Source organism: Misgurnus anguillicaudatus, unplaced genomic scaffold, assembly GCF_027580225.2.
Source record: "Misgurnus anguillicaudatus unplaced genomic scaffold, ASM2758022v2 HiC_scaffold_35, whole genome shotgun sequence".
In the NCBI taxonomy this organism is placed as follows: Eukaryota; Metazoa; Chordata; class Actinopteri; order Cypriniformes; family Cobitidae; genus Misgurnus; species Misgurnus anguillicaudatus.
Genome location: NW_027395285.1, coordinates 88,315 through 107,254, shown reverse-complemented (window position 1 = coordinate 107,254; position 18,940 = coordinate 88,315). Strand labels below are relative to the sequence as shown.

Here is an 18,940-nt window from a genome sequence, read left to right as displayed (position 1 = left end):
CGCGGCGCAATGCAGCGCAATGCGCGACGCAAGTGTCTTTTGCTAGTTTCCACCCTAATTTTCACGTTTAGCGCCGCGTTGTTTAAATAGCAAATGCATTTGCGTCCCCTTTTGCGCCCATGGGCGTTCTGGTCTGAAAACGAGGTGTGTTCAGGCGCATTGTTGGTGCGTTGCTATTTTGAGGCAACTAAAATAGACTACGCCATTGACCAACAAAAACCTGCTCTAAAGTCTAAAGTCAATGGCGCAATGTGTTTTATGTTATTTAAAGAGCGCATTAGTAATATGCGCCTATAAACGGGAGGACAACGCGGGTTTGCTTATCACAAAGTACATGAATGCGCAGCAGCACAAAAATGCTTTTAAATATGAAAGATTTAAGGATTGAATGTAAGAGATTATTATTGAGTCTCTTGGACATATTTATAAATGAGGACTAATTATGAGACGTTAGAAGGCGCAAAGAGCTGCTTCACCTGTAGACTGATAAGTAAATAAATGCTTTGCTTTAAACAAATGCATCTGTTTTTAAATGTTTTTTTAAATGCTACCTCACGGATTTATTGTATATGATGACTCTGTACCTGCGGATATGGTGAGATGAGAAACATTTTTAAGTAATGCTTAAAAAAAAACTCTTTGCTAAAAAAACGCTGTCCAAAGTACTGAAACGTGCAGAGCCGTTTGTAAATTCTTTATCTCCTGTTTGTTACAAATAAAGTATTTTTAGAGTACAAACCTTTTCTTACATAGTTGTAAATTATTTTTTGATGATATTGGATAGCCATACATTTAAAGCAATTACAAGCCTGCTTTTTCACTTCCATGACTAAATGAAAACGGGTTTTAAAGGTTTTAATAAAAAAATAACACTTTCAATACAAGTGAAAAAACACACAATTATTTAACATTAATCTTAAACTGGGGATCTTCTACCTCCGCTTAGTTTTTCAGTTTACAAAGTCCGTCATCTAAATATGGATTAGGCATAGCGCCAGCGCAACTTGCTTTTAAAAGGAATGAGACCTGAGACTCTCATTGGTTTACTGCACGTTACGCCCAAAATACTCCCATTACAATAGCACCAACCCTTTTCGACCATGCGCTCGGCACACAAACCATTTTTCCCGTCGTTAAATTAGCAAAAGTGGATTCGGACACGCCCATTTAGACGTTGCGCTGTGCGCTTTAGACAATGCGTTTAGATCGTTAAAATAGGGCCCATATTGTTCATGTTACATCTTTCAATAAAAATAAAAAACAAGATTTATTTCAGTGAGCTTGCTGTGGTAGGCGTAGCCTAGGCAAACTATGGCATCAAAACGGTACCTTTGGAATTGAAAAGAGAAAAGCAGAGGAAGAAAAGCAACCTCAAAGTAAATGTATGTCCTGCTTTACATTGTTTAATGTGTATGCTTATTTAAAGAAAAATGTCCATTACCTTTTATAAATTAACCCACATGAAAAAAAGACTATTATACTATGTCATTTACTTTAGTAAATGGTTGTAAAATTCTTATATGCTAAAAAATTACTAGTAAATAGCCTACTAGTAAACTTCAAAAACTAATAAGGTTCAAAAACAGTATGCAGAATACTATATCACCCTATATGAATTATTCTATATTAATATCCATAATATTTGTATTGATACATACAGTACTAGTTCTACAGTTGTTGCACTATAACAAAATTTTTTAATATCTTGCGCTTCATAAAAACGTATAAATTGTCATTTTTGTTTATTTTAATTTAACTTGACAAGTTGCAGTGCTATGACAATTTTTACACCAGTGGGGCCCATTTTCATGGTCTCATATAGGGCCCCATAACCAAATGGGTCGGCTCTGTGTGTTTTGTACTACACCATCTTCTGTGCATTTTAAATAGATTTATGTTGTCCTAGTCCTGTTATGTCTGTATGTTTTTTATGTGCATTGTTGAAACGCCCAATTACACACTTATACGCCAATAAAGCTTTCATTTTATTCTACTATATTTATTTATACACAAGAAATGCTCATTTTCATCGTATAAATATCAGTCATACTCAATATTTGAACAATGAGCAAAAAATCATAGATTTGTAGCCCATCATATGATCAGCACTTGTTATGATATGTCTACATAATGCAAATACTCTTTAAGAAAGGCAAACCTATTTCAGTGAACTTAGGTAATAGCATATTTAGTTAAAATCGTGTAATTATCTCAAGAATGTTGAAGTTCAAGTATTTTCTGTGTGTTACTCTCTCATTCATCTGCGCGCTTTCATTTTATCCCTCCCACTTCCTCTTACGTTCCTGTAACTACTCCTCAATCTGATGTCACAATAGTTGTACACGCACTCACATGGGAATCAATAAAGGAATACACAGAAGACAACTATTGAGATTTGACTTTTTAAAGGAGTTTGCCATGTAAGTATTCAATCTGTTTCTAATATATAGATGTGCCTGTGTGTTATGGAACTAAAATATAATAAATTATTGCTAGATATATAACTAATATTTATTGATATTAGTTATTAAATGCCCTGTGTATATTCAGTAGTATAAGTGTTTGTGAATAGCTGTTGTGGTCTTGACATGTGAACAGAAAGTATTTTAATAGATTTTTAACAACAGTTTGGGGGGGTATTAATAAAGACCTAAATAAAATCTCTTACAGTGAATGTTTTATGTGTTTTATTTCAGATTTCCAGTGCTGAAACAACCTTGTGAAGTTTTCTGTCAAAGATAGTATCAGGTGAAACTTTCTCTGTCGTAAAGCTTTTCGGCACTATTGTGTTTGCCTCAGGTTATACTTAAGACTGTCAAAAGCTTTAAACTGACAGCAAAATAACAAAGGGTGTCATATGCAAGACTTAAATTCAAATGCATTTGTTTGTGATCTAAATATATGCCTCAGTCATTTTTAAAGAAATGTGCGAAAGGGGAAGTTAACAATTGCTGCCGTCGCTACAATCATGTTCACAGGAAAAAAAGTTTTCAAGTGTGACCTCACACTATTTCTATGCACAATATATACAAACACACAATATATTTTGTTACATATAAATAAGGTTCATAATATAGTCAATTTTTTTCTATATAGTATTGTATTACAATAGTTTTTTTTTTGTAATATAATGATTTTATATTTTAATCATCATAACATTTTCTATGCACAATATATTTTGTTAAATCTAATTCTAATTATTGATTAATTTGATTTCATTAGTGCAATACGGTAACTTTTTATCTATACCGTGTTGTGTTACAATAAAAAAATAACTGTAATATAATAATTTAATTTGAATCATCATAAATAAGAGACCTTACAACAAACTGACAAACATACTTATATATAAAAACAATAACATAATGTAAATAATATATCATTGTTTCTTTACATCATAGCAACTATTATTAAAAAATATATATTTTCAATTAAAGAAACAACTGTAGACAGTCACATTAAAGTAACTATGACGCCCTAGACAAACATGCAGATGGTAACTGATAATCTGCTGTCTATGCACAATAAGGTTTTGCGCAAATTTCATTCATGTCAATCATTATCGTCATGGCAGGTGAAACTGGAGAAGGTTATTTTTCTCATTGGGACTCTTGCTGGGTATTCATTTTGACCTCAAAGCTAACAGACATGATCAGATATACAGTAAAAGCCATCCCCAAGTCCTATTTTAATTTTACGGTGGCTGTAAAGACAAAGATGGCATGGGTGTTAAGATCATTATCATGCTATATGTGTAAAACAAACAGACTATGTGCTGCTTTATGTTTACTAAAGGGGTGTAATATTCGCTAGTCGCATGCACGCTCCACTTGTTCTGCTGCTTTATGGTTGATGGTGTTTGAATTTCAAGTCATCCTTACATCCGTGTGTAAATATGAAAATGAAGGTGGAATGGTGTAAATATGTATGTATGCATGGTATGAAATACATTTGGCTAAGGGTAAAACTTAAATGCAATAATGTTAAGGTTGTTGCCAGGACAGGTTGTACTGTTCTGGGTGTAATGCATTACTAAGTATTTTATTATTGACTTCTCGCATGAATGCATAAAGTAAGTGATACCTTTTATTTACCTTTCAAATAACAAAGGCCTACTTAAGATGTACCTTCAATACATATTGTGCATACATTGTTTTCCTTTGACAGCAAGCATTGTTTGCATGAATGCATTTAGGTATGGCTAAATAACTTCTTTTGTTTTTGCAGAATAAACAGAAAAGAAAAAAGGCCAAGGAGGCGTGAAAGAGGACAGGACGGACATGCATGGCAGGATCACACAGTTATTCTTGATTAATTCTTTAACATGTGGTCTGGAAGTATGTTTGGCTGCTGGGACGATCTACATCCCACCCATGCTGCTGGAAGCAGGGGTGCAGGAACGCTTCATGACCATGGTGCTGGGTAAGTTCATCAACAGGAGATTGAACTTTTGTTTTAGATTTGATTGTCAACCCAAATGTTAAACATCAATTCAAATTTTGTGTTTTGAACATGTTTCTAATTCTTTTCCCACCATTGACGGGTTATCTCTCAATTAAGATAAAATATTTTCAATTCAATTCAATTTTATTTATATAGCGCTTTTCACAATTGGTAATTGTTTCTAATTTTTACAGTTTTACATTAATAGAAGCAGGGGAAAAACAGAAAAATCGACCGACAATAATGTATAATGTATTAATAATGTAACATATAGAAGAGGGTGCTAAGTTAAGCCAATGTCGGCTGACTCCCCAGGATTGAAAAACCCCCTAGGAGGAAAACCTCCCAACTTTTTTAAGCCTAGAAGGGAAAAAAGTCCTAGGAGGGAAAAAACCCTTGGGAGATATATATTATTGACTCTGTATATATATATATATATATATGGGATGTAAAGGATAAGGAGATTAAACGGGTTCCGTCGGTGGCCGTTGGTCAAGCATCGGCTGGGCATCACGTTGAAAATTTCCTGCAAATGACGCTTTCCTGACGAGGTTTTACGGTAATCTGTAATTCCGCTATTATCTAGATGGCCAGAAAACTTACCCAGAAACTGAAGCAAAAAGTAATTTAACAACATTTTAAACTCTGTGTATGTTTTGATCTTCATTTTCAATCATATCTCTAAAAAAATTACCTTACAAAAATGCCATTTTTTCAGCTTTTTGCTCAAAATTTCATATTTTATAGGTTAAAAAAAGGGTTTTCCCCCTTTTTTTGTAAGCAGATCTGTTCTTTTAATTTATATATTTGTGTGTTTATAGACATATAGTTTTTTTTTTAGTTTTTTTGAAATATTTGTGAATATCACAAAAATGCTGGCATGCCAGAAATGAGTTACAATATTAGTTAACTTTTTCTAACCTATAAAATCCATAAACTTAACTTAAAAAAATAAAGTGCAATAACAAAATTAAAATAATCAGTAAAAAATGTTGTGCGGAATACTCATAATTCTTTGCACCTAAATATTTTAATATATATATACATATACATATATATATATATATATATATATATATATATATATATATATATATATATATATATATATATATATATATATATATATATATATATATATATATATATATATATATATATATATATATATATATTTTTTTTTTTTTTTTTTTTTTTTTGCTCAAAAAATCAACTCTTAGTATTATTAATGTTGTTTTATTGTAACTATAAGTTGGTCAAGTTTTTGCTTAGGTATACATGGACACTGTTCAACACATCTTATTCCTCTTAACAATGATAAAAAATGCATGTTGATGTGTATATCACATTCATCAAATACTAAATTCAAAGATTGAGTCATAATTGTCTGTATTATAATATTAAATACACTGTATGAGTACATCAAAGTATGCAAGCTTAAACAGAGTCTACATCAGCACCAGTTTCCATTAATAAAAAAGTGACCAAAATAAAATGAATAATTAAAAAGATTTTTTTTATGTCTATGGTGCTGAATATCTCATGTTTTATTCAGGTGTGGGACCCGTGCTGGGCTTGATCTTTGTTCCTTTGATTGGTTCAGCAAGCGATGGCTTCAGAAGTAAATATGGCCGGCGACGTCCGTTCATCTGGCCGTTGTGTTTGGGTGTCCTCCTCGGACTCCTCATCATCCCTCAGACGTCCACCCTCATAAGCCTATTTACAAAACACGACCTCCATTGGCTGGAGGTCCCGCTGTTGGTCCTGGCTATCTGCCTGATGGAGTTCTGTGGCCAGGCCTGCTTCACACCGTTGGAGGCTCTGATATCAGATCTCTTCCCTGGAGAAGTAGAAAGCCGCAAGGCCTTTTCCTCCAATTCCCTCATGCTCAGCCTGGGTGGCTGTGTTGGATACCTGCTGCCTGCGGTCGACTGGAGCGCTTCGGATACCGTGGTCTATCTGGGTGGACAGATATCTTTTATCTTCCTGGTGCTGACCGCTATCTTCCTCATTTGCTTGATGGGTACAATGTTCATATCTGAAGAACACACGGGTAGAGAAAAGGTCGGAGACGCCGAGGTGTCCAGGAGGATTGCAAAGTCCACGACCTGCTGTTGTCCACGTGCGTTGTTTTCCAAAGTCCTGCTCTTGCCCAGAATAATCTTCAGCCTCCTGTCTGTGGGTCCACAACTTTACTCGCTGTGCAGTCGCATGCCCAAAGTCATTGCAAGACTGTTTGTTGCAGAGCTGTGCAGTTGGATGGCCCTCATGTCTGTTATGCTGTTCTACACAGATTTTGTCGGGGAAGGATTGTATGGCGGGGTGCCCAGTGATATTCCAGGTTCCCCAGGAAGGATACGTTATGATGAAGGTGCGGGGGGAATGGTGATGGTTTGATCCCCAGGAAACACACATAATGATAAAAAAAATACATTTATGCATTTGTCAGATCATTTTATCCAATGCAACATACGGTGCCTTAGTGTTGCTAGCACAATTCTTTACCAAATGAACTACAGGAACAGCTATATAACTTAAGTAACTGATTGTATAAAACGTCATAAGCATTATTCAATACACACGATCATATTGATCCCTAAAGTTAACAGCAGCATCTGGTGTCTCCATATCTCTCCAGGTGTACGAATGGCCAGCTTGGGTCTTTTTCTACAATGTGTGACGTCCGTGATCTTCTCTGTGCTTATGGAGCCTCTGGTGTTGTGGGTTGGCCACAGAAAGCTATATATGAGCAGCATGATGATCTTGGCCGTGAGTTCAGCAGTCATGAGCGTCTCACGTAATGTCGTGTTAGTCACCATCATGGTTGCGGCTACAGGATACACCTTTAGTATCTTACAGATACTGCCATACACACTAACATGTCTTTACCACTCCAATACACAGGTAGGGGGACGCACCTGCAATTCATTCATGCTTACAATGTGCAAATACTTAAAAATAGCAAAACATTAATCTAGCATACACTCTTAAAAAATAAAGGTGCTACAAAAAACGTTGCCAGAATGCCAGAGAAGAACTACACTCAAAGGCGCATTTCTTTCATACATTTTTGCAATCTAAAAAAAACTTTTAAACTTTTTAAAACTTTTAAAAACTCTTCAGTGTTTTATTCAGCCAAAAATTTTCTTCTTTGGCATCGTGAAGCATCTTTATTTTTAAGAGTGATGCAACATGCAACAGTAGTTTCTTGATTTCTGTTTTTTTGTCATTTCATGCTGAATAGGCTCATGTGAAATCTCACTGATATTGCTTCACATAGATACTGTATATATTAAACATCCAATATTCTCATTTACTGTGACATGTATTTCTTTATGACCCTTACGAAAATTAACCATGGTTTTACTACAGTTAAAACGAAAAAACTATGGTGACTGTAGTAAAACCATGGTAACCACAAAATAACCATGGTTTTGACCAGTTAAACCATGGTTAGTGTAGTAAAATCATGGTTTTGCTGATAGTAATCAATACACCAAAAATGGTAACTACACTTTCACCACAATAAAACCATGGTTAGGGGAAAATGAACCATGGTTTTAGTTTAACTACATTTAAGTAAGGAATAATTGACGACGGGCCATTGAATTATTTGAAAATAATGCACACCAAGGTGGTAATGCGGCACGACGCGAAGCAGGTGTGCATTATTTTCAATTATACCACGGGTCTGTTGAATGCTGCATTCTGATTGGCTGAGAAGTGTTCTATTGTTGATTATTTTTCTGTAAACCGCACACCTAACTTTTCAAATGTCTTAAAAATAGGCACCAGAGCAATGTCCGCTTCGCGTCGTGCCGCCTACCCACCTTGGTGTGCATTATTTTCTTATAATTCAATGGCCCGTCGTCAATTATTCCTTACATAATTCAAAGGACCGGAGTCAATTATTCCGCTTATACCACGGTTACCACAAACATTGCTCTGGTGCCTATTTTTAAGACATTTGAAAAGTTAGGTGTGCGGTTTACAGAAAAATAATCAACACCCATAGAACACTTCTCAGCCAATCAGAATGCAGCATTCAACAGACCCGTGGTAGAAAACAAAAATAATACATGGTTACTGTAGTAAAACCATTGTTACCACAAAACCATGGTAATATAAAACCATAGTTAAGCATGGTTACTATAGTAAAACCATGGTTTTGCTAATCAATACACCAAAAAAAACATGGTTACTACACTTTTACCACAAAAACATGGTTAATTTTTGTAAGGGTTGCATTGTGTATCCAATTTTAAGAAGTATTGTTTGTTTTTACGCATTGCAAAACATAGTTTGGTTCATATGCATAAACGACGTTCGATGCATGCGCATTGCGACAAATTGCAATACTTTCCTTATAAAAATTAACCATGGATTTACTGTAGTAAAAGTTTAGCAGCCATGGTGTTTTATTGATTATTATCAGCAAACTAAGTACTACACTAACCATGGTTTAACTATGGTTTTTAAAACCATAATGTATGTTATTATGTGGTAACCATGGTTTTACTACAGTAACCATGTTTTTTTTTACTGTAGTAAAACCATGGTCAATTTTCGTAAGGACTCTCCTGGCCTATCCTGTACGCGTATGCGCGACCAACGCGTACAGAGTAGGCGCGGTTGTGGTGCGCGTACAATACGCGCGTATTTTGATGCCGAAATTTGCAACACCCGAACTGTAACCTTGAATTTGGTAACATGCCATTTTTGCTTGAAGATGTTTGATATTCCGTCATCTAAGCAAAGTGTTTGCTTTCATTTTCTTTGCATGTTTTAAAAGTAAAAAGAATATGAATATTCTTGGGCTATAGTTAGACATCTCTTTCACTTGAAGCCCAAATTTTGACTTGTTTTAGCTCAATTTGCTGGGTGGGTTGGTTCTCGTGCACGTGTAAAAATTAAACTATACTTTAGAAATCAAAATGGTCCATGTTATTACAGCATTTGCACTTCTTCACAGGTGTTTTTTCCCGGTGAGAGACACAAACCTCATGGGAATGGTGCAGTGTTGATCAAATCAGCTGATGTACAGCTTTTGACCAAGCAGAAAAGATCCAACGGCTGCATTGCTGGGCCCAACACGAAAACCTGTCAGTGCAATATATCAACCTCACAATCGCTTGATCTGCATGTTTGTGTAACCATATGCCCAAAACCACCTGTCCTTAAAGGAATTGGTACAGACATAGCCTTACTGGACAGTGCTTACATGCTATCTCAGGTGGTTCCATCTCTCTTCTTGGGCTCCATAGTGCAGCTTTTTCACAGCGTAACCACATACATGGCCTGTGCCACTTTGCTAAGCGTGGTGGCCGTTTACTTTTCTAGTAAGATCGTCTTTGAAAAGAAAGACATGGAAGCAAACAGGTGACTGTGATGTAACCCTTGGAGCAAATATGATGTTTCAAAACCACAAACGACAGCTGGATCTGTTTGTGTGGCAATCCAAAACTTTTACTTGGATGGTGACGTGTCAAATTATTATTTAAGTCTTTGCTATTAATATTCTTAATACTGAAAATACTGTATCAGCAAGTACTGTATTAGAGAAGCATTGGCTTCAGGCAGAAAGGTTTGTGGCCTTACAATAAATTGGATAAACAGGGTGTTGGCTTTTTTGTAAAGTTTACCATTCATTTGACCGAATGATTGTTCTCCATACAATGTCATGCTTCTGATATTGTATTTGCAACACTTTTGCATTGTGGTTCCCAACTTGAAATTTAACAGGGGAGCGAAGGATCTTTTATGCTTAGAGGTCAAATAAAGATGCATAAAATGTTTCACTAAAAATATTATATAAAAATGTTTTTTCAAATGCCAAGATTAAGTGAATGATCTATTTTGTAAAATGTTTTATATTAATATCTATAATGTTTACAATCTGAGCTCCCCACCCCTCAGGTGTATATATACATGTTCTTTCGGTCACATGTTTGATGAAGGTTGGGGACCACTGCTGTAAGTTATGATGATAATGTTACTGGCTGTGATGGGCTGGTAAATGTAATGAAGCTAGGATTTTGAATTTGAAAACCAACGTTTATTCATTTTAATAATATATTTATGTTGTTTACACTTTAATATTTATTATCTACAAAAATAATAAAATGTTCATATTTGTTTGTTATCTTTATCATAACTTGTACATCCATGTGTAATTTATTAAAGTAAGTTTTTATTATATTGTGTTGTTTTGTTGAATTTTTCTGATATAATTTTGTAGCATTTAATAGTATTAGTGTCATGTGATCTTTTTTTACTCAGCTACTGCCATCTTGTGGCTCTGTAAAGCTCTGTTTTTATAGTACAGTCATTAGTAAAACAGTCTTACAAATTCACACCCACACACATAACAACAAGTCATTTACTCTGTCCGTTTTATACTATTTTTTATTTGTCTGTTGCTGTTTTGCTATTCTAATTCTTTACCAGATGTCCAAATTCAGTGGTACAGTGTTTTGAACAACCACTGCTATGGCCATTGAATCATTCATGTTTCGAATAAAGTCATAAATGCTTGATGTTTTGTATTTTTCCACAACAAATGAAACTCATACTTGAAAACATCTCAAATATGGAAACCTATTTCCACCATGTTTGGTTAACATATTTAGATTTTTTACATAATAATAATGACATAAGTCATAAGTGCCTCGTATTCATGAGAAACTATTTCATAACAATAACTAAATATGTTATAATAATGAGAAACAGTATGTCATAATAATAAGAAACCATCTCCTAATAATGACTTAGTATCTCAACATTTCAACTTACTTTAATAATAAGATACTTAGTAATTATTTTGACTTAGTATCTCATAATAATGAGAAACTAAATCATTATTTTGAGCTATTTACTCAAAATAATGAGATACTATTATATTATTTCGACTAAGTATCTAATAATAATAACAAATCAAACCTTTCTCATTATTATCAGATACTAGGTCATTATTATGGGATACTGAGTCATTATTTTGAGATACTGATTCTTTAATATGAGCTATTAAGTCATTATTATGAGATACTCAGTCATTATTATCAGATACTAAGTCATTATGATCAGACACTAAATCATTATTATGAGATACTAAGTCATTATTATGAGATACTAAGTCATTATTGTGAGATACTAAGTCATTATTATCAGATACTAAGTCATTATTATCAGATACTAAGTCATTATTATCAGATACTGATTCATTAATATGAGCTATTAAGTCATTATTATGAGACACTCAGTCATTGTTATCAGATAAGTCATTCTTATTAGACACTGAGTCATTATTATCAGATACTAAGTCATTATGATCAGACACTAAGTCATTATTATGAGATACTTAGTCATTATTATGAGCTATTAAGTCATTATTATGAGCTATTAAGTCATTATTATGAGCTATTAAGTCATTATTATTAGATAGTAAGTCATTATTATGAGCTATTAAGTCATTATTGTGAGATATTAAGTCATTATTATCAGATACTTAGTCATTATTATCAGATACTAAATCACTATTATCAGATACTGATTCATTAATATGAGCTATTAAGTCATTATTATTAGATAGTAAGTCATTATTATGAGCTATTAAGTCATTATTGTGAGATATTAAGTCATTATTATCAGATACTTAGTCATTATTATCAGATACTAAATCATTATTATCAGATACTGATTCATTAATATGAGCTATTAAGTCAGTATTGTGACATACTAAGTCATTATTTTGAGATACTCAGTCATTATCAGATACTAAGTCATTATTATGACATAATCAGTCATTATTATCAGGTACTCATTAATATAAGACACTAAAGTCATTATTATGAGATACTAGGTTATTATTATGATATACTGGGTAATAATTGTGACATACTGAGTCATTATTATAAGTTATTACGTCATTTTTATAACTTAAAAAAGCAAAAATATCTTAACCAGACGTGGTGGAATTAGTAATGTAGAGGTCATAATGAGTAACGTGTTGGATAAAGGCTTCCGTGTTGTTAATCATTAAACAAAAAAAAATATGTTTAAATAAATATTTAGACGTAAATAAAAGATGGAAACAATGCGTGTATTTAAATGTGTCTGTATTTTCTTTCCAGCCCTGCTTTGCTTTCGTTGGCTGTTTTTCCTGTGCTCATGAATAATTCATAACACTTTCCCTCCAACCAATCACGCGCCCCGTTTCAGTGCGAGCCCCCGTTCAGGCAGCCAATCAGAGGCGAGGAATTGGATCCGTGCCCTCGAGTGCATCGCGATGCGTGTCATGTGACAGGCCTGTGTGAAAAATGCCAACATGGACCCGTGGCAAGGACGATGTTCTTCCCTACAATAATTTCAAACGGGACTTCTGGACTCATTTTATATTGCACATCCGCAATCCGGACGTTACGATCCGAATTTACTCGAGGTAATGAGACGCATATATCAAACTTAACATGGATCGATAAACCAGATCGTTTATAAACACAGCTGTAGTTTCGATCTAAATGACCCCAGTTTGCTGAACCTGACACGTGTTTGGTTCAATGTTGTTTCCGTGTTGTGTTAAAAGCTGTAGTTTATTTCTCTGTTTTGGGATTATGTGTGTGCGCAGGCCTGTGTTTTTCCTGCCCTGCTGACGCACTTTTCCCCAACACATGTCTCGTGCCTCGTGCGTGTCTGGTTTGGTTTATTTGGTGTATGTATGAGCATTTTCTCTCAGAATCTTCGTTTTAACAACGAGAAAAGTGTGCATTGCGTTGGTGTTTTATGTTCCGATGTTGTTGTTTTAAACAGCCCCTCCTCTTTCTGTCCCATAAGCCATCAGTGCTTTAATCTCTGAACGCATGGCATTGTTGGACATTGTTGTTGTGGATGTAAATAATGGCCACAGAAAGTATTTGGATTTACTTACAATACGTGTTTTTTAAATAGCAAAATATTAAACCAGGGGTCATTTACAAACACAATAGTCTTAGAACTAACATATTTTACTTTTTATTAAGCTGTATGAAGCAAGATAAAATGTTGTTTACATTAACTATGCTAAAGTTTGACAGCCATAAAGTGTCCAAGTACATTATGGTTTATTTATTAATTTTTTTTAATCATCTTTTGGGATTAATCTTCCAAAGTGTGTCATTTCACACCAATATATCTATATAATGATTTATGAAAAAAAATTTGTTTTTTTTTTCATAAATAATATTACTTATTGGCTATTGATTTTGCAGCTTTATGAGTTTTTTGTCATTTATTAATGTTTTTTTTTTCATTATTTTTTACATTAGTGGCTTTTTATGTATTTATCTATTTATTCATTTTACTGTACAACAGTAAATATAATTGCAGTACTACAATTATTTCTATTTAAAACGGAGAATAATCCTTGTTCAACAAATGCTTTTTATTTAATATTTATTTAAATAATATAATTTTATATAGGACTGCATAACAATTATTATGTTTTTAATTTACGTCATTAAGTAATTAAGTTTTTGTTTACGTCATATGTGTGGGGACTGTAAACACACATGCATATATAATTTTAAGAACAAGGTAGATGAATTATATAATTAAATAAATAAATAATATATAAATATAAAAATATATATAAACATGTAAATATTTCTTAAAAATATATATGCATGTGTATGTGTTTATTTATACATAATTATTATACACAGTACACACGCATATATGATGTAAACAAAAACTTTTATTCTGCAAACGATTAATTGCGAATAATTGTTATGCAACCCTAATGTTATATGTTTTTTATATTTATACATTTTCCTGTAGTTCAATTGGTAAAGCTGTGCAACGCAATTGTCATGGGTTTGACCCCAGGAAATACACGTAATGATAAAATGTGTACTTTAAATTCAATTTAAGTTGATTTGCCAAATGCATCCAAGTAAATATAGAAGTTTTTTAATAGTTACTCTTATTTCGTTGCAGCGTTTACAAACTGTGGTGCTCACTGGCGATACCTTCACCCATCCTCTGATCTCCATACCAACAAATGGTCTCCATAAGTGACGGAGCGGTGGCCACTGCTAATGAATCGTTCACGGACCACACCTCGGCCGCCTTACACTTCATAGAGGTGGGAAGCAGCGAGGGTGGAAGCTCCATCTCGTGCTCCAGTCCCGAATCCGGAGATGCAGGTGCTCGGCTCAGCTGCAGCCCGGGCGAGGAAGATGAGGATGAAGGGCTGCTGCAGAATTATTTTGACTCCAATGAGGACTTTTTGGCTCAGTCCAAGCTGCCAGATTTTATATCTCAGCTCCCCAGCACCTTTTCTCCAACCCTGGAGGACATTGAGGAATTCTTGATGGAGAAGATGGAGCTGGTGAGCGATGCTCCTCCGAGTCCGGAGGAGAAGGCGAAGGAGGACGACCCTCCCGCGCAGCCGTCTTCCCCTGGCGACGAGGAGTCGAAACCCACCGTGACGACGCCGACCCCCGTTGTTCAAAGTCTCGGTGCCGCTGCAACTAGCGCTGCTCCAGTGCTTGTTGGTGCTCCACTGGTGCTACAGTTGCAACCTCTCCAGCTAAGCCACGCCCTCCCACAACCAGACGCCCAAACGGGTGTGGCCAGTGGGCTCCGAGTGGCCCACCTGGTGCTTGGTGTCCAAGGGGCACAGAACATTACCCTTCTCTCATCGCAGGTGCCCTCGGCAACCATTCTTCCCATTGTTGGCGAAGCTATCAACCAAGACCAAAAGTATGTGAAGATCGCCCCTCTGCCTATCACGGTCAGGGCGGTTGGAATCACGGGCGCGGGTCTGGTCAAAGCCATCACGCCACGACCATCCAGGCCCACCGCAGAAACCCTGCGGGTACATAAGTGCTCTCACCCGGGGTGCGAGAAGATGTACACCAAGAGCAGCCACCTTAAAGCTCATTTTCGCAGACATACGGGTGAGAAGCCCTACCTGTGCAGCTGGCCAGATTGCGGGTGGAGGTGAGAAGTGTTTGGGTCATAAAAAAATAATGCTGATATTTTTCATTATTTTCTAAGTATAAATTGCTCTAAAGTCATGGATGTTCAATGGTTAATAAGTGTATGCACTGCTGTGTTCTGTGCTTCAAAGGTTCTCTCGCTCCGACGAGCTATCGCGCCACCGGCGGTCTCACTCGGGAGTCAAGCCTTACGAGTGCACGATGTGCGACAAAAAGTTCGCCAGGAGCGACCACCTGTCCAAACACACCAAGGTGCACCGAGGTCCACGTGCTGGCAGACTGGTCAGGGCCAACGTCTGACTGCCGGATCCCAGACACATGCCTGGAGTCTCTTACTTAGTTCAAGCAATGATATCTAAACAGGCTCATAAGCTGTAACCCTTCGCCTTTATTTTGGTCTGTTTCCCCGAGTTTTTTATGGTTAATCCAGGCGTTTGTTTTTCTTGGTGCTACAGTCAGCTAACTTGAATCTCAGGGATGTGATTATTAAGCTCAAAGCAGATTTCTGGCTTTCGGTGGACTAAAGTAAAGCTCACCAACAATTCCATCGGTTTATTGTTGTAAAGCTTCAGGCGGAGATGCAGCATTTTATGGGATTTGTTTTTATCGCTTTTAAACAAGTAAGGAGATTTAAAACGCAATAACCAATTTGGAGGAAAAGTGTGTCTTGTATATTTTGTGTATATATGCGTTATAGGTTTAACCAGGTAGGGAGTTCAGTATTTTGTTTGGCTAAACTAAAGCCAAACTTCCTTCTTCTTTTTAAATGCGAACATAACTACATGCACTATTTTTTAGGCTATGATAATATGCAATATTAAACATGGCCTCTGTCAGTATATCATAAATATCATGCAAAACTATTAGAAAATGCGTGGGTCATATTTCACCGTAAAGAAAAAATAGAAATTACGTTTTGCGTTAAAGGGATAATTCAACAAAAAATTTTAAGTTTCTTTGTTCTGCCGAAGATATTTTGAAGACTGTTTGTAACCAAGCAAATATGGGGCAACATTGACTCATATAATTAAAATACATAATACTATGAAAATGAATGATGCCCCAGATCTTTTTGGTTATTAACATTTTTCTAAATATCTTCAGTTGCGTTCAGCCCAACAAAGAAATTTATACACAACTTGTGGGTAAGTAAATGATGCCAGAAGTTTTCTCTATGGTGAACCATCCCTTTAAGAAAATTAACTCGGTTTTGGCAAATTGTAAATAGTCTATTGTAAGGGGTATGATGTAATACTCACAACAATAGTAACATTAAGTGTAATTGTAAGTGTACATCAAGGCGGTATTTGATGTACTGAATGTATTGCGATGAAGATTTAGTTGCCGGGTCCCACCTAAAAGATTTTCCCAGTTATTTATGGTTGTCGATTTTCAGATTGTACGATATACATCGTAGTCGTAATTTGGTTCCATTCGTGACGATGAAAGCGTTTCATCAATACGATTAATTTTAGACTTTTGGCAGTTTCAGAAATATTGCAAAGGCAATGAACAGCAAAGTCAATGCAGCTTAACGCGATAAGCAACCTCACTTTCCTCGCTCAAATGAGCACACGGATTTACTATAATAGTAATTTACGTTTTGATGCAAAAATTGGTCTTGAAAATATGCTTAATTTTCTTGACTCAAGCTATAAAATTAAATGAAAACAATATGACCCAGATGTTATAGCACTATTGAAGTACTCTGGTAGAGTATAGCGCTTACGTAATTAAAGGTTAGGTCCGTGCAGTTATGTGTGCGACGTCTTACCATATTTAAGTTTATATTTTTTACTTGCTCTTATTTTTTTAGTCCCTGTGCAAACCCAGTGGCTTTGAGATATCAGGAATTTGTCTGGCGTAATCACATCCCTGCATCGGCTGAGAAGTATTTGTGCATCAAGATGCTCGTCCTGTTTTCTTGTGCCTCATCTCTCTCAGTCTGTTGAGAGTGTATGCCAAACCAGAGTCTCGCCTGTTTATGGGGCTTTGGATAACATCACTACACGTATGAATGAACTTATGTACTGTAAAACAGATATAAGCTAGAAACAATTTTCTTTTCGATCTGTAATGAAAATTGTTTCCTTTATGTCAATGTAATGTGCTTTGCATTAGGTCAATGCATTTTTCTATGTAGTGCTGTCACGGTTGATAAGCTAAATCGCTGAGAACAGGTGTACTGTTCACAAAAACTGGCAGCTGGATGCTTCCTGTCGACATGAAGCTATTTGGACACCCTATAACCGTCACGTCATTGAAGTCTTCTACTTTTCATCCGCCGGACTTGAGTTTTCTTTTCGAAAAGATTCATGTTCATCTAACACGCAGAAATCAATGTCTTGTATCCTGTCAAGCTCTTGACATCATCTTGCCTTTTAACATCCGTCTTAACTACTTTATGCATTTTATTTCTGTTCTAGCTCATGTAGGTTTTCACGAATGATCCGTTTCTCGGACTCATCGATACTCTGAAGTTTGTAGCTGTTGTAAGATATCCGAACGATCATGTAGGTGCATCATCCTTAATAATACACCTATCTGATTTACAGTATTTCAGATAGTACTACCATGTACCCCTGTTTCAAAATGCTCTCAAGACATTTCTGTTTTGGGAATTATAGCATTTGTTTTCCTTTAACAAGGGCTCATTCTTGATTATCTGCCTTCACCCTCATCCCAATAAAAGCATTAAATTATTTCCTTTATCACGTTAATCCATTTACCAGCTCATCCGACTATAGCTGCTCTCATACCATATAGCTGGTCAAATTTAGGTTATATTTTTGAATAACTGAAAATGCTATTTTCCTATATAAGAAAATAAAATGAAAAAACAACAACCTTTTGGGAAAGCTGTGATATGTCAACTTTAAGGTTTAGATTAATTTTATCAGCTTTTAAAAGTATGTACTGGGTTAATACATACAATTTGTTCATTACCAGTGACAATAATGGAAACTTGTTTCTTAGTTTACAAAAACAAGCAATAGTATGCAATGCACTTACAAGGTTTATAAGGTATTAATAAAAATCATAGTGCACAAAAACTTTACATGCACTTAAAAATTTTGGGGTTTTTCAATCCGTGGGGAAAATATGGACAAACCCAACCCAAAAAACTTCATATTTGATCAAACCAAAGGTTAAATTAAACCCAGCAGTTGGGTTTGTCCATAATTTTACCCAGCAATGGGTTAAAACCATAATTATTTGAATGATGAAACTATTTTTAACCCAACGCTGGATAAATAGTCGAAACAACCCAGCATTGTATTGAAACAACCCAGAATAGGTTTCTTTAATGACCCAACATGTATTCTGTCCAATATTTACCCAGCGTTTGGTTAAAAATAACCCAGCAAAATTTAGAGTGTGCAATAAAAACATTTGAATTTGCAAAGTTATACATTTTTCTATTCCTGTCAGGACAATTTAAGCTGGATATGGTCCAAAGATTACAAACAGGAGCCATTTATAAAGAATCCGACTTTTTTGGGGGGATTTTTTTGTGGTAT

General features: G+C 35.3%; 2 protein-coding genes across 2 annotated transcripts; both read left to right on the top strand.

Annotated features, from left to right (window-relative positions):
* Positions 1–2,149: 2,149 nt before the first annotated feature.
* LOC129428032 (solute carrier family 45 member 3) lies at positions 2,150–10,977 on the top strand. Its single transcript, XM_055184893.2, has 6 exons — positions 2,150–2,420; positions 2,697–2,748; positions 4,228–4,422; positions 5,999–6,814; positions 7,082–7,347; positions 9,416–10,977. Exons 3-6 carry the CDS (start codon positions 4,281–4,283, stop codon positions 9,824–9,826), a joined length of 1,635 nt encoding a protein of 544 aa, XP_055040868.2. The 5' UTR covers positions 2,150–2,420; positions 2,697–2,748; positions 4,228–4,280; the 3' UTR covers positions 9,827–10,977.
* A 1,716-nt stretch (positions 10,978–12,693) lies between these two features.
* Positions 12,694–18,122, top strand: LOC141363487 (Krueppel-like factor 15). Its single transcript, XM_073866097.1, has 3 exons — positions 12,694–12,880; positions 14,413–15,420; positions 15,551–18,122. The coding sequence occupies exons 2-3, from the start codon at positions 14,477–14,479 to the stop codon at positions 15,717–15,719; spliced, it is 1,113 nt and encodes a 370-aa protein (XP_073722198.1). The 5' UTR covers positions 12,694–12,880; positions 14,413–14,476; the 3' UTR covers positions 15,720–18,122.
* Positions 18,123–18,940: the final 818 nt, after the last annotated feature.

What these genes read in the sequence shown, in the direction of transcription:
- LOC141363487 (XM_073866097.1), top strand. Translation starts at nt 14,477, where the DNA reads ATGGTCTCCATAAGTGACGGAGCGGTGGCCACTGCTAATGAATCGTTC. An exon ending in TGGCCAGATTGCGGGTGGAG is followed by an intron (nt 15,421 to 15,550) that starts GTGAGAAGTGTT and finishes TGTGCTTCAAAG; the next exon opens with GTTCTCTCGCTCCGACGAGC.
- LOC129428032 (XM_055184893.2), top strand. Translation starts at nt 4,281, where the DNA reads ATGCATGGCAGGATCACACAGTTATTCTTGATTAATTCTTTAACATGT. An exon ending in AAGGATACGTTATGATGAAG is followed by an intron (nt 6,815 to 7,081) that starts GTGCGGGGGGAA and finishes ATATCTCTCCAG; the next exon opens with GTGTACGAATGGCCAGCTTG. An exon ending in TTTACCACTCCAATACACAG is followed by an intron (nt 7,348 to 9,415) that starts GTAGGGGGACGC and finishes ACTTCTTCACAG; the next exon opens with GTGTTTTTTCCCGGTGAGAG.